Source organism: Geotrypetes seraphini, chromosome 7 (assembly GCF_902459505.1).
Source record: "Geotrypetes seraphini chromosome 7, aGeoSer1.1, whole genome shotgun sequence".
NCBI lineage: Eukaryota > Metazoa > Chordata > Amphibia > Gymnophiona > Dermophiidae > Geotrypetes > Geotrypetes seraphini.
Window position 1 is genome coordinate 173,711,274 of NC_047090.1, and position 15,500 is coordinate 173,726,773.

The 15,500-nt window shown below is 42.5% G+C and overlaps 1 protein-coding gene and 1 long non-coding RNA gene across 2 annotated transcripts in view; both read left to right on the plus strand.

The window, feature by feature from the left end:
- The first annotated feature begins 6,278 nt into the window (after positions 1-6,278).
- The window catches only part of SPC25 (SPC25 component of NDC80 kinetochore complex), a 59,527-nt gene continuing 50,305 nt past the window's right edge, over positions 6,279-15,500 (plus strand). Inside the window, exons 1-2 of the mRNA XM_033952431.1 lie at positions 6,279-6,293; positions 10,626-10,707. Of these exons, the coding sequence (XP_033808322.1) occupies positions 10,685-10,707 (23 nt within the window). The 5' untranslated portion in view covers positions 6,279-6,293; positions 10,626-10,684. The remainder of the gene's footprint in view (positions 6,294-10,625; positions 10,708-15,500) is intronic.
- LOC117363899 lies at positions 13,024-14,824 on the plus strand. The gene is made up of 3 exons (XR_004540149.1): positions 13,024-13,084; positions 13,424-13,487; positions 14,340-14,824. It is a non-coding gene; the product is annotated as an uncharacterized LOC117363899 (long non-coding RNA).

The following is a 15,500-nucleotide window of genomic DNA, read 5'->3' on the forward strand; positions in this document are numbered from 1 at the left end:
TCTTCACCCTAGATATTCCTCCTTATCACATTTGATCGCCTGGTCAAAGTCAAGCCAGTCATGTATAAGGACAAATCCTGATTTGAAACAAAACTCGATCCTCATCGGTCATCCCTGAATCCTTCTCCCATGGCATTTCCAAACTAACAAAATAACTGGAGCCTATGAGTAACTCCCTAGAAGAGGCAGCCTCAGCATGGCACAAAGGAATACAAATGTGCTATGAAAAGCTGGCAAAAACAAATCAAAGCATCAACACATAAGAAATCATCCCTATGGTTCTCTGAAAACCTTAGATTTTAAAAAAAGGGAAGTGAGGAAAACAACCACGGCGCAAATTTAGAACCCACAAAGAGAAAACTCTTTGGAAAAATCTACCAGAAGACTATAAATTAGCTATTTTGGAAGAAAAAAGTCTACTACTCCAACTTGCTACTAAAAGCCCCAAATAGATCCAGAAGTCTTTTTGCACTAAAAAAATTTTATTCACTGCGTCCCAAGAGAATGGTCAATCCCTACAAACAAAACTGGACAGTGAAGCCTTGTCCACCTTTTTGCCAATGAGAAAATACAAGCAATCCACTCTAACCTAGACTTGGCTGGTCATTCATTACAAATTGCTCCAGATGTTGCACCATTGGGCACAAATTCAGGGACAGATACCCTTAGTCACTTTGAAACTATCTCTTTTGTGTACTTGGAAAAAAACAGTAGACTCACTGCGTCCATCAGGCTCAACCTTAGACCTCTGCTCAGCAAATCTACTGATATCAGTTAAAGCCTTCCTCTCTAACTAATGCATCTCTAAAATCTGAAGAAGTACCTGCAACCTGGAAAATGGCTGTAATCTGACCTATCCTAAAGAAACAGAACACAGACCCCAATCAACCGAGCAATTTCAGACCAGTCTCAAATCTTCCATTCTTATCAAAGATCCTAGAAAAAGTAGTCCTACAAAAACTGCAAGATTTTACAGACAACCAACAAACTCTTATCAATCTACCAAACATCTCTGATGACTCTTGGAAATTCCTTGATAAAGGACAAGCTGCACCACTTATTCTCCTTGACTTCAGTGCCACCTTCAGTACCATTGACCACACTCTTCTCATCTCCAGACTAGCCAACATTGGTATCTGTGGTACAGCATTACGGTGGTTCTCCTCCTTCCTACTAAATTAATCACAGAGTGTACTGCTAGGATCTGTCATGTCACATCCCAAGCCACTCACATATGGCGTATGCCAAGGCACTTTACTATCACCATTGCTCTTCAATATGTACATCAGACCAGCACTCGATATTGCTTCAAAATACAATATTAAGATTCACTCATTTGCTGATAATATCTAATCTAATCTACTATTTGTGTGTCGCTCATACATATACAGGTTTAAGGTGACTGTAAAGAGAGGTAAGAGGGGAGAGAAAGAGGAGGGAGAGAGAGGAAGTGGATAGGTAAGAGGGAGAGGAAGGGGGAGAGAAAAAGAGGGGAGAGGAGGAAAGGAAAGGGAGACAATAGAGGGTAAAGGAGATTAAGTCTTGAACAGATGGGTTTTCAGTTTTCTTTGGAAGATGATGTGGCAAGGTTCAGTTCTGGTCATTTCTGTAAGGCCATTCCAAGTTTTGACTCCTAGGAAGGTAAGCATGGAGTAGAAAACTCTACCTCCCGCTAGGTACGAACCGGGACACCCAAATAAAAAAACTACAATGCTGCCTATCCAAAATAAAAAACTGGATGACTGCAAACAAGCTACAAATATAAACTGACAAACAGCTTTGGTGACATGATGTTTCCCAGTCATACTGTTGTAGAAGAACTCACACCTGATGAAGAAAAAGCAAAAAAAAAAAAAAAAAAAATCCTACCAAACCAATGTCCTGTTTCAAATTGGCTGAAGAACTTATTAATCACTGAACAGAAACTTTCCTCAACTACTATCTGTGCCAAGCTACTGCAGTCAACTGCTGCAACAGATCAGGTCCCTGGAAAGACTTCTGAACTTTTATCAAATGTTGGTTAAATGAGAGCCTCAATATATGTCAGATGAACACACTGTATTATAAACATGGCAAATTGTAACCCATTTTGCGAATATAGTATGTAAGTTAACCTGTATATGAAATTAGATCCTTTATGTAAGTCATAGTGGGTTGTACACTGTACTATAACTATAACCCACTCAGTATGCTAATCTATAACCCGTTTGTATATAGTACTTCATATATGTTAACCTGTAACCTGATTGTCTATACTTTATGTATGTTATTCTGTGACCCGTTCTGAGCTTGTTGGGGAAAACGATATATAAAACGTTTTAATCAAATAAATAATTTGTTCTGCTGCTCTGAAATGCAACCTAAAATACTAATCTACACTAAAACACACTCATGTATTGCTGTAGATGTTGAGTCTGACTTCTTGAGGTTTTCGGTTAAATTTTTGCCTTCATCTCTCTATTAGGATTGCCAGATTTTCCAATCAGAAAATCCGGACCCCTAGACCTGCCCAGTTCTGCCCTAATCCCATCCCCTGGCCCACCCTAGCCCTGCCCCCTGCTCTTGTCGGGTAGGGAGGTAGTCCATGGATGCTGCACATGACATCGCGTCGCGTCCGTGCATGCGTGGACTTCCTCTCTGCCTGACACGATTTGAGGAGGCTTTTCAACACCCAGACAAAGTGCCGGGTTTTGAAATGCTGTCCAGACCCCTGGACATGCCCTCAAAAAGAGGACATGTCTGGGGAAATCCAGACATCTGGTAACCCTATCTTATTATTGATCTGTAGTCCCTTGTTTCATATTTGCTGAAGGTCTGTGCCTTGCATGTGACCAGAATGTGGTACCTTGCCAGTATGTAATTTCTGTTTAGAAATCGTAGCTACTCAATTAGGAGGAAATAATTTTTTAAATTAAAAGTTAGAGTTTTAGCTCTTGAGGCATCAATGTATTTAAAATTTCCGTGTAAATTGAGGAAGGGGAGGGAAAGTCCTGTAAGCTCAGGTGAAGACCCCCGAGAATTCCCTGTTACAGCAGTAGCAGGCCAAAGCAAGGCCAATACAGCTAAGACCTAAAATGGTTGCTGGAAAAAGCAAAATATGGTCTCTGACTAGAAACTGTCAACTCTGAAAGACACTTTTGTGCTCTCTGACCAGAACCCACTTCTGCTTTTTCTTAGAAGCAAAGGCAACCAGAAGGCGCAGTTAGAGAAAAAAATAATTCTGGTGAAAAATATAAGTAGCATGATAACTTTATGGAAGTTTCACAAGAAGAAAGACGAACCACGAATATGAGTGTACAAGAAGGCTAACCACAGAACTGAAAAGCCGTTAGGCCCTTGTGCTCAAGGGAGGTTCTTGATATATTAAAAGAACACTTATGGAGAAATGAGGGTAGAATTAGATGGAAAGAGGCATGATGCAGTATCACTCAATTATATTAACCAATCCATAGATTAATAAATGAGATAAGGAATATGATTAACCAATGAAAGTGTGAAATGTAACATGCACCAACGTGGGCCAGAGCTGTCAGAATCATAAAAGAAAGCTCCCCGGATCGTAGTTTCAGAACTCTTTGGAAGTTCTCCATCAGCCTGGCCAGCCTGGTATATGCTCTATTATTCTGTATGCTGTGTGATTTGTTCCTGTAAGCTATTGCTATTTGATTATTAAACTCATATTATTTGTATCAGCATAAAGAGAGTCGAGTGGTCTGTCTGTGAAGGCTGTAATAGCCGGCTCTTCAAAATGTCTTATTAAGTTACAAGACATTGAATTTGTATTTTGGGATCCCATACAACTACAGCAATTTTTAATTGCTAGAGAAAAGAAATGATTTATTATCTAAGAAGTGTGATTTTTGTTTCACCACTGAGAATAAGAGGAGAAAATGAATAATCCCTATTAAGTTAGGAATGCATTGAGATCCATGAGGGTGGATCCTGAATTTATTCCTTTTCTTTACTCAAAAATTTTGATTTGAAATTGTAGTATGTCTCCCCATTAATGTGGGTTTGGAAAGGAATTATGTATGGAATTGATTATGTAAAACTTAAAGTTAATGAATGCCTTTTTTTATTTTTGTTCATTATGACAATGTAAATGATTGAAAACTATTAAAATAAAATAAAATAAAAAAATTGTGGGATTTGTGCAGTGGGTAGCCTCTGCTTGCCCTAGATCAGTAGCATGAAAATATTGCTACGATTTGGGTTTCTGCCATGTACTTGTGACTTTGATTGCCACTGTGGAAACAAGATATTGGATTGGACTCGCTATATTGACTCTTGGTCTGACCCAGTATGGCTATTCTTATGATGTGTTAAGCTATTACATGGAAAAGGAAAAAAAACTGCAGGAATGGTGAACAAGACGCCAAGTCTTTCATGAACACACATTAAAAATGAACATAAAACGGTTTGAATCCAAAAAGATTAGAGAACCCGGACCTGACACGGTCCGTGTTTCAAAGAAACACTCCTTCCTCAGGGGTCCAAAAAGTGTGTCATGTACTGGGGAACCTTATGGAGAACAACTGGAGACAATATATCTTTAAAAAACAAAATACAGTGGTACCTTGGATTACGAGCGTAATCCGTTCCAGAAGCATGCTCGTAATCCAACATGCTCGTTTATCAAAGCGAGTTTCCATTATTTCCTATGGAGAAACTCGCTTTGATACGTTCCCCCCCCCCCCTACGAGAACCAGCATTGCTTCCCCCGAAGGTGCCCCCTGCGATCTGGTACCCTCCCCCTCCGCGATCCGGCACCCCCTCACCACGATCTGGCACCCCCCCTGACGCGATCCTGCACCCCCTTGACTTGAATGGGCACTCTCCTGCCACAATCGGGCATCCCCCCGCTGCGATTGGGCACCCCTCAGATGCTCAAGGCCCAGCAGAAGAGGAGGCCGATCTTCGGGCACCGGCACCATGCACAGGACATGCCGGTGCCAGTGCCCAGATGATTGTAAGAAGCGGTGGGGGGTGCCCAATCGAGTCAGGGGGGGGGTGCAGGATCGCTTCAGGGGGGAGGGGCGTATCACAGGAGGAGGGTGCCGAATCGAAGGGGGAAGGGAGCCGGATTGCGGGGGGGGGGGGGACTCGTAAATTGAGCCACGCTCGGTTTCCGAGGTGCTTATTTTGCAAATGTTTTGCAAAACATTCGCAAACCGGTGCACTCGTAAACCGTGCGCATACTTTTTGGGATCTCTGAGGAAGGAGTGTTTCTTCGAAACACAGACAGTGTCGGGTGCGGGCTCTCTAACCTTTTTGGATACAAACCGGTTTATGTTTATTTTTAATATGTGTTCATGAAAGACTTGGCGTCTTGTACACCATTCCTGCAGTTTTTTTCCTTTGTTCCTTGTTTGATATATCACTGCAGTTCTGTTGGACTTTTTTTGTTTGCGTTAAGCTATTACATTACATTCTATCTTTCTTTGTTTTTTAGTTTATTAACCTTTAATTCTGTACAAGATCTGAATTATACTTTGATATTGCATGCGTCTACTGTAGTCAGGTACTCGCTTATCTCGCTGTACTACGTAATGAGTGGGAAAAACGTATACCTGTCATAAAAAGAAATAGCCACGCCCGTTGGGGGTAGTAACAAGGTCGACTATTAGCCAATCAAAGGCAGCCTCTCAGCGAGCCAATAGAAAGAGTGTAAACAGATGTACAGTATAGGTGTGGGCGAAGCGGACGTGACGTACCCCGAAGCGCGTGTGCAGTCTCGTTCTTTGTATGTGGTAGGTGAGACGGTGCCTTCCTCTACAGTAATATGTTTTGGGTTTTTTTTGGTCGTTTTAGCGTTCGCGGAGATTTTTACTGCGCACGGAGCTGGGGTGCGTTTCGGGAGCATAGCGAGAGATTCGGGGGGGGGGGGGGGAGATGTGCGGGCGCTGATAGCTCCGGAGCTCGCGGGTGCCACGTGGTACGAGTCAATTGAGCAGCTTCTAAGTTCTTTTATAGTTTTCGAACCTTCTCTGGAAAAAAAAAACCCAGTCTCGTAGGCAAATCGTGTGCGTGGAAGGGTTTCTTTTTGTTAATTTAGCTTCTATAAGAAGTTGTGGGGAATGTATGGGCTGTACAAGTAAGCGGCGTGGTTCGCGTATCAAGCAGAGAGGGGAGGGGGGCGGGCTCTTTTTACGAAGCCGCGGCAGCGAGTCCCCTGCGCGGCAAACGGCGACGCAGCGCGCAGGCGTTGGAATGGGCTGCGTGGCGCGTGCCCGGCGGGAATCGCTGCCGCGGCTTGGAGAAGAAGGACGCGGGGCGGCGAGAAGGAAATTGAGGTTACGATACTATGGGTCAAGAAAGTGGTAGGGCGTCAGGGGACAGACTTAAAGCTCTCGATCTGAATTACTGTGGAGGAAAGGCGGGAGAGGGGAGATAGGATGGAGACGTTTAAATACTCACCTAATATAAATGCGCATGAGTGGAGTCTCTTTCATTTGAAAGGAAACTGCCATGAGAGGCCATAGGATGAAGTTAAGAGGTGACAGGCTCAGGGGTAATCTAAGAAAAGGGTGGTAGATGGCGTGGAACAGCCTCCCAGAACACAGATGGTGGGGGGGGGGGACAGAAACTGTGTCTGAATTCAAGAGGACCTGGGATAGGCACGTGGGATCTCTCCGAGAGAGAATGGTTACTGCAGATAGACTAGATGGGCCATCATGTTTCTAATTGTGGTGAAGAACTTTGAAAATTCCGATGTACAATATTTTGCATATTTTTAGTTTTTATACAGCTTTTCTGTCCACAAACCCCACTTTTTTCCCCAAGCTTTCCACAGCCCAGTGCTCCTCTCACCAAGGTGACATCACACAACTCCCCACTTTTCTCTAGGCTAGATATCCATCTTTCTTTTACATGCTTCTTAGTCCTTTTTTTTCCTGTGTTCTGTTAAGTTTTATTTCCCTCTCTCTGCTATCCTCTTCCTTTAGTGCTTTTTCCACTGCAGTAGGTGTGACATTCTGGGTGGACAGGTAAACTCCCCATGCTGGAGTTCTGCAGAAGGAATCCATTCCAGCCTTTCATTTTCTCACCAGAGGGCTCTGCTGCCCCCTTCAGTTTTTCCTTTGGCATGCAAGCTGGAAAGAGTCTTTCTGATCTGCTCTGTATATTTCTTTATTTTTTAATAATAATTTATTTTTATATACCGCCTAACCAGCAGTTCAGAGCGGTTTACATAATTAGGTATTCAGCATACAACATAATATCAAACATAATAAAATCAGAGTAACGGATACAAGCATTAAAACTAATGAATAAGGATAACAAAATATCAACTAAAATAAGTGCAGATAAAAAGTACATTATAATTACATGATAACATGAAAATCAATAATGTATATTATATTGTTTAAATAAATGGGTTTTGGGCAGCTTTTGGTGCTCAGAGCTCCCCATTTCAAGGATCAAGCTCTGCCTGTGTGGAGAAGAAACAGATATCCTCTGTGGTACCTGTTAACATGCATGCAGAAATTTTTGTGGAGCTCAGGGGCCGGTCTCCTAGTAGCTTTGCTCACCTACTGGGTCACAGGAGCTTGAGCTCAGGCTGTCAGGCATACGTAGGGAGCTCTGCAGGGTGCTGTCTGCATTTTGCACCCCCCCTTTTTGCATATGCGAGTCCATAGGGGTTAGAGGATCTGTCAGGCTTTGGTCCAACTGGCAGCCTGAAGATTCAGTGTTGGAGGAACAGTCCAATCGGAGCAGTGATTTGTATTCTCAGATCCAGCTATTTTAAGAGCTGAGGCAGACTGCAGTACATTTCCAGCACAGGTCACAGTGAGTAAAGCTATTGCAGCCTAATAGGAAAATTGCAGAGAGGGAGAGAAGTTGTCTTTAAAAGCTGTTTTTCATGTTACTCCCCCTTCATTTAGGGATCCCCACCTCCAAAATCAATTTTCTGTTTTAGTTAAGACATTTTGGTGCTATTTACGCCAAAACACTGCTGCTTTGGCCTTATTAGATTTCCCAATTAGATTTTTTTTTAAAGTTTTCCAGAACCTTCACTTCGTTTTGCCTCAAACTAGCAGGGATGGAGTCCTCAGGCTCTTTTAATCTTGTTTCATGCCAGTTTTAAGCTGGATGGGTGCCCGAAGGCCTTTGCACCATGTGCCACGCAACACATGAAGTGGATGGGAGCAACTGACTTTGCTTCCCCTTTGCTCTCTAGGGCTGAGGAGTGGTCAAGGAGGGGAGGGAGGGGTCTATTGGCTGGGAGTAAATTCCTTCCAGAACCCCGGAATGGTGGTCTACCTAAGCGCAGGATAATGAAGGCCGTGGAGCCCAAGAGATGCAAGCTGGAGTCATCTAAAGGAGACTGTGTTTCTAATATGGCATTTTTTTTTCTTGAATTTGTCAATCTGATGTGGAGAGTTTATCTGGATGGATGAGATCCCCAGGGGATGTCTGGCAGCGCACCAGGAGATGCACAAGGGGGCTCCCAGGGCACATCTAGCTCAGTTTAAGAGGCTGGTCAGTATGTGGTGGGCCTTTCAGATGGAGGATGATGGCTCTATCTGTATGCCTTTACTGTCACAGAGCGAGCCCTCCCTGCTGGGAGATGCAGGGTCACAGGCAGGTGTGAGTACACAAGATACAGTGGTGGTTCTCAATCAGGGCGATGACCCTACGGTTAGCTGACTATTCAAACCTTCAGCTCTGTTAGAGCTTATTACTGACTCTCTGTGGGAGTTAAACTTAGGCTCCCAAAATGTTCCGTCTGCTACCTGCTCTATACAGAGCAGAGTGAACCCAGTCATCTTCATTGCCCCAGCATCCTGATATGAGAGTTTTAGTCATGGAGCATTGGGATGCTCCTGAGGGTTCCTTTAAAGTGGCCAAGACTCTGGCTTCGCTGAATCCAGTGGCACAGGAGTGTTGCCAAGGTAGATTTCCATGGTAGCACAGATAACAAGTGCATGTCCTTACCAAGTGAGGGAGGTGTGGTATTAAAGGATATGCAAGATTGCAGAGTGGATGCGATTCTTAAGACAATTCGAAGCACTGGTCTTGGGAATTAAAGCAGCTGCAGCAGATTCATTTGTGACACGCGCTTGTCATACCAGGTTATGGAGGCTTGAGCTGTCGGAGGGCGAGCCTTTACCCCAGCTCCTATTAACTGAAGTGGATTATTTAGCCAATGATCTCTATGACATCAGTCATGAGCAAAGTTTTGGCTTATTTGATCTCAGCCCGCACAATGCTCTGGGTTTGGCTCTATTAAAATGGGTAGAAACTGGATCCTTTGTGTCTCCTAGAAGTTGGCAGTCTGACAGCTCTGTCCACTAGTGCTGCTTGATTCAGGGAAAAATTTTTCGTTTCAGCCTATTGATTTTTTTTATTTAATTCACTTTTCCCACCCAATCGGGTGTTGTGGGGGTTTTTGATTTTTGGGTTTTTTTTTTTTTTTCAAACATTTATTTTGTAGCCTCTTCACCCACCCAATCCCCCTTTACCCTCTGGTGCTGTGGTATAAACAAAACAAAAAAGACTTTTCCTCTCTGTTAGGTCCTAGTTCATGCTTGCTGTTTAACACCAGCTCTGGCAGGATACACATTTCAAATCTGACATATTGTAATCATAAAATAGAAAATAAAATTATTTTTCTACCCTTTTTTTTGGTCATTTTATTATTCAATGTTGTTCCTAGGCTCTGGTTTCTGTTTGACTTCTGTTAACTAGCTCACCAGGGTCTCTGTACCCATTTGACATTTTCTTCTTTCGCTGTGCTCACCATTCATTTTCATCTTTATCTTCCCTTCTACTGTCATGTCCAACATTTCTGTTTCTTTCCCACTGTCCATCTCTCCTCTCTCTCCGCCTTATGCCCTGGGTCAAACCTTTCTATTCCCCTCCATGAAGCATCTCTCCCTTCCTCCCCTCCATTATAATGTGCAACATTTCTTTGTCCCCATGCACCATCTCTCCCTGCTCTCTACCGTATGTCCAATATTTCTCTCTTCTCTATGCATGTCTCCCTCTCCACCATATGCAGGATTTCTCCCTCACCCCTTTCTACCTCTGTTGCATCTCTTCCTTCCTCTCCTCCACTCCATGTCCAAAAATTCTTCCTCTCCCCCCACCCCCCGTGCAGCAGCTTTCCATTCCTTCTGTTCCCTGTGCAGCACCTCCCGATTGCCCCCCCCTCCCCTCACACACACACTTGGGTCTCCTAAAGTAGCAGTGGCGGTGACCGGCTGAGGCAGCAAGGTGAACAGGCTGCCCGCAGCCTGCCTCCACCAGGATTTGCCTCGTTTTCATCATCAGTGATGCGGCAGAAGGAAGGCCCTAGCAGGGCAGACCAGGAGCAGCCTGTTCACCGTGCTGCCTCTGCCTGTTGGCCACTGCTGCTGCTTTAGGCTACTGGGACATTTATCAGGAGACTCGGGACTCACTGAATCAGTGAGTCAGATTTTTTTTTTTTTTTTTTTTTTTAATGGATCGATTCACCGAAGTGGGCAGCACTACTGTCCACCTTCTATTTCTAAAATAATTGCACTCCTTGTTCTGCTCTGAAACTTAAGCCATTAGAAGAAAGGCACGGTTGGTAGTGCTATTATTCAGAAGGCTGTTATATTAAACAAGGAGTTTTAAACAGTCCACAACTTCTTCTACAGATAGTTCTTAGACTGTGGCCAGATGTTGTGTTTTCCAGAGGTCAACAGGACTCACCAGGATGAAGTTGCAGCAGCATGTTGGGTATGGCTTTCAGGTTTAAATGTTGTATATGCTTAGGTATTTGGAAGGAGGACTGATTGTACACAGTTGCTCCTTTGATGCTGAACTACTATAACCGATACCCTCCTTCAAAGGCATGCCTGTGTTGTCCATCTACAAGCATGTAAGACCTGGAGGTAGAGAAGCAAGAATAAGGAGCTCCAAGAGGTTTGCTTCGCTCTATGGCATCCATATGCATCTTTATTCAGACATCAGCATGCAGGCATACTTGAAATCACTTTTCTGCTAACTCCTATTGCCAGATGATGTGCAGTCACTGTGTAATGTAGAGTACATTGTGGAGGGGGGTTAGGGGAGGGGAGACACACAGGGCAGGAGAGATGAGTGCAAGGTTAGCAGACAGAATTTGGATCAGCTGTTAAATGTTGAGGGATTGTTGAAGTAACAACAAAATTTCTTATATACCGCAGGTACCTTGCGGTTCTGTGTGGTTAACAAAAATTAAAATACAAGTGTGCACAGCATAGTTAAAATATTTGTCAAATAGATCAGTCTTCATAGATTTTCTAAATCCCAGATAAGTAGAGATAGAAAGATACATACTAACTTGTTTATCCTGTAATGCTGCCTGATACGCTAAGATCTTACTAAAGAAACGTTTATACACATGTGCCTTTTACAGAAGGAAAAGCAAAGAGCTGAAGATCACGTAGATGTTTTCTATTGTCAAATTTTAAATGATCCATGAGATAACTGGGTAATAACTCACTGAGAGCCTTAAAACATATAAAGCAAGACCTCATGCTTATTGCTTTTGTTTGCATTGTTGTTCTGACCTTTATTGTTTCTGTATTGGATGCTGTGTATTTGCACTGCTTGTTGTTCATTGTGCCTTGTTTCAAGATGACTTAAATAAAGTTTAAAAATAACCAACAACATATAAAGCTGAACTTAAAGATCACTCTTGCCTCTCTATTGGCAACCAGTGCAGTTTATAATAATACTGCATCACGTGAGAATAAAAGAGGAGCAAGAGAAAAATGATTTTTTATTTTTTTGGTTTTAAACTCTTTTGTTGAAGGAGGCAATGATCTGCCAGTGCTCAAGCAGTGCAGAAACAAAGCAGTCCACTACTATTACTTATCATTTCTATAATGCTGCTAAACATATGCAGCACTGTACATGAAAACATTCAAGAGACAATTCCTGCTCAGTAATTTAATCAAACAGATATATCAGAAGGTATAAGTAGTAAGAAATTTATTGAACAAATATTGATAAAAATGGTGCCAGGTGTGGCCACATTTCGCCTATGGCAGGGGCAAATAACTAGAGGGGGTATTTGAACCACACTTCCCTCTAGAAGTGACAATGATGGCAAATAACTGCAGCAATGGCAGCAGTATACAGCACATTTCTGAATACTGCGTACTATAAGTAAGCCACAGTGACCTGGGGTTAGGGGGGTCAGTTTGTCAATTTTTGCCATGGCAGGAGGAAAATAAATCTGCATATCCATTTTGTTAGAAACTTATGTTTGCAAATGGCCCCACTGTTTCATGGGTATCAGATTTCATCTTGGGTGAGTACAAAAACAAGTTTGAAAGGGAGGATGTTGATGATGATATAACCAGGGTTTAATTTTATAGAAGAAATAACGGTGAGCTTAGTTTTAAATACCGCTCAGACTTAAGTGGGCCACATTGGTTTTTCTCTACCAAGATTTACTGTGTTTGCAATGCTCAATAATGTTCAGAATAGAAAAATATTTAGAAAGTAAAATATTAACTTTTTCATAGCGTAATAAATTTTACGTTACGCTGGTTCCAATCGTAATTATTTTAGCAAAGTTTTGTATTATTCACCGTTATCATTTATGGCTATTGTAAACATAATATAAATAAGTCATAAGTCTGTAAATTCAAATATTTTGTGTTCCTGACTCTAGTCCATACAGTCTGTTTATCCACGATGGCAACTACATTTTTGGAATGTCCTGTCATCCAGGACTCACGATAAGAAAAGGTTAAGGACCTACATACAGAATTTTTTATTATATTTTTTTTCTTTCTTGTTTGCTTATTTTGCTGTTTTGAGAGCTGGAGGAAGAACTTTGCTTTTATATTGTTGTTGTTAGGTGCCATCGACTCGTGTTCGAGACCTAGTGTCTTGATGAATTGCGGATCTATAAAGAAATCGGTTTTGTGCTAGTCCGGAAAGGTCTTCCAGCATCATCCCCATGGTTGTTTTCAACATGTCCAGCCATCTGATTGCAGGTCGTCCTCTTTGGTTCCTTCGATCTTCCCAAACATGATGTCCTTCTCCAGTGATTTCTCCCTTCTGATGGTGTGACCAAAATAAGATAGTCGTAACTTCATCATTCTGGGCTTCAAGTGAGGTATATATTTTTTTGTTTCTCTTTCACTACATTGATCAATTTCTTGCTCATATCTTGCCTCAAAATCCTTACTATTCTATTCCTATTCTAATACTCCTTCGGGACATGGCAGCTCTTGCTACTCTGCAAGCTGAAAGTTGAGATTCTACCAGGTTGTACCTGCCATTCCCTCCTCCATAACTTGGTGACTGAGACTTTGCTTGGTCTTTTACATTTAGCACTTGAGCATCAGACTGCAGCTGGAGTTTCTTTTATATGACTGGGCAGTTATCACCTGGGTGGCCAGGCTTTTTGTACCTCCCTCCCCCTAATATTTCAACCTTACATTTTTCTTTGCAGATTCTGACATAATGGACCATGTGTAAATCTCATCCTGTGTGAACACAATGCCGCTTTTAAAGCTGTAAGTTCTAGATTATAGAAATATCATGTGGGGGTCTATTTAAAAGCCCTCTGACTCCATGTTACACTTGTACCATCATTGGCAAGTTGTTTATGGCAGAGAGGGAAGAACACATGGAAGATACCTACGGCTGAGTAGACTCTATCGATGACCTGCTTGGCATACGCTAATTCCAACAGAAGTATACTACTCTGTCTGTAACTTTAAAGAGACTTGCTGAGAGCAAAGCACCCAGATGTTTGGAGCAAAATAATTGATTTCTGTGGTGGTTTTTTGCTCTAATTTAATTTTCCTTATTGCCCAGCCAGTGCAGGTACATGGGTTTAGCCCATCTCCCTCACCAGCAGATGTAGACAGAGAACAGAAATTTGTGGACCATACCCAGTATGACACACATAGATGTGCAACTGTGGGCTAAGTTCATAGGGTCTTGTTAGTGGACTGGTCCATGGGGCGGTGGAATGATTCTGGCCCTTCCCAATGACTGACTTGAATGCTAAGGGTGTGTGTTGGAGGAATTTGGATCACTATCCTTCATTCTTGTCTTCCCTTTAGCCTCCCTGTGCTCCCTAAGTGAGAGGACAAGAAAGGAAAAGAGTGGTTGGGCCAACTCTGATTAAGGTTAAAAAGATTTTTTAAAAAGTGGAAAGGAAACAGCAGCATCCTGTGTAGACAGGGGGCTATGGCAGTGGGTCTGGATAGATCCCAGTCAGCCAAGGCTCTGTGCACTGGGCATGGAACTTGCTTTTCTGTTACGTTTCTTCCAGATTCCATACTCAAATGTGAGCACAATTTTCCAATGTTTTGAGTAGTATGAATGTTCCCTTAAACGTCTCCATATTTGATCCACAGGGCCTTTTAAGATGACTATTAAATGGAGTGTTTGTCTTCCTGGAGAGGAGAATCGAGACCATGCTAGCCCAGTGCTAGCGAAGATGGTTATAAACATAATGTTGAATGATGCACAGAAGTTAGCATTCAGTACCTTACTTTTCATTCTGAGTAACTGGAAGCAGTGGAGTTAGTCAGGTTTGCTATTTCTAAGGGAGTTCAGATTTCAAAATCAATAAGCTTGTATTATAACAAATATCTTGGAGAGATGTCTAGCTGGAAAATGGTTACAGTTTTGGTGTGCCTAAAACAAACATGCCAAATCTTTCATAACATGAAAATTTGAAAACTGCTTGTTTAATATGTACTGTATCGTTCTACATATCTTTAACAATGTATGTAATAGATTACCAAACTGAAATACAGTACAAAATCCTTATCTGTGTCTTTTTCTTTGTTCCAAACAGATCTTTGTTTTCCTATACTAATAAACATTTTTTCCACTATTGTGACTCTTGAAACCATTTGTTTGCATGGCTAAGAGTAAAAAAAGGTGGTTATTTAGCGTCCCTGTAGACCAGATCAGAATGGATGGGTTTATGCTCCTCTGCCAGCAGGTGACTTGAGACATAATGACTTTTGGCATCAGTACAAGTGGGCTGTGCAGTCTCATCTACAATCAGTTTGTTCTCAGTCTCCAGCAGGTGCAGTAGTAAGCCTGTGCAGTCTTTCCTTTAGCTAGGTAGGGCCTGTTAGATCTGATTAGTGACTTTTATCTTGTCCCTTTGTGCTGTCTGGATTGAGACTAGGGGACCCTCTTGGGGCTCCTGCCGACCTTGGAGGAGGTGTCACTCTGGAAAGGGTCGAGTCCCTCCCCCCATTTCCCCCACCTCTGCAATTTTTTTATTGCTATAGGAGCCTCAACGGTATGCCTGGCCACACTTAGGTATAGACTACAGTTTATCCCAGGACAAGCAGGCAGCATATTCTCTACATGTGTGTGACGTCATCCACGGAGCCCTGTCGCAGACAGCTTTTCAAGCAAACTTGATTGAAGATCTCAAAGTTTGCTAGTGCTGTACCACGCATGCATGTGCCTTCCCGCTCCACTAGAGGGCGCGTCCCCTCCTCGTGGTCTTCAGTTCTTAGTTTTCTGCAGAACCAGAAAGCCCTGTCTCTCTT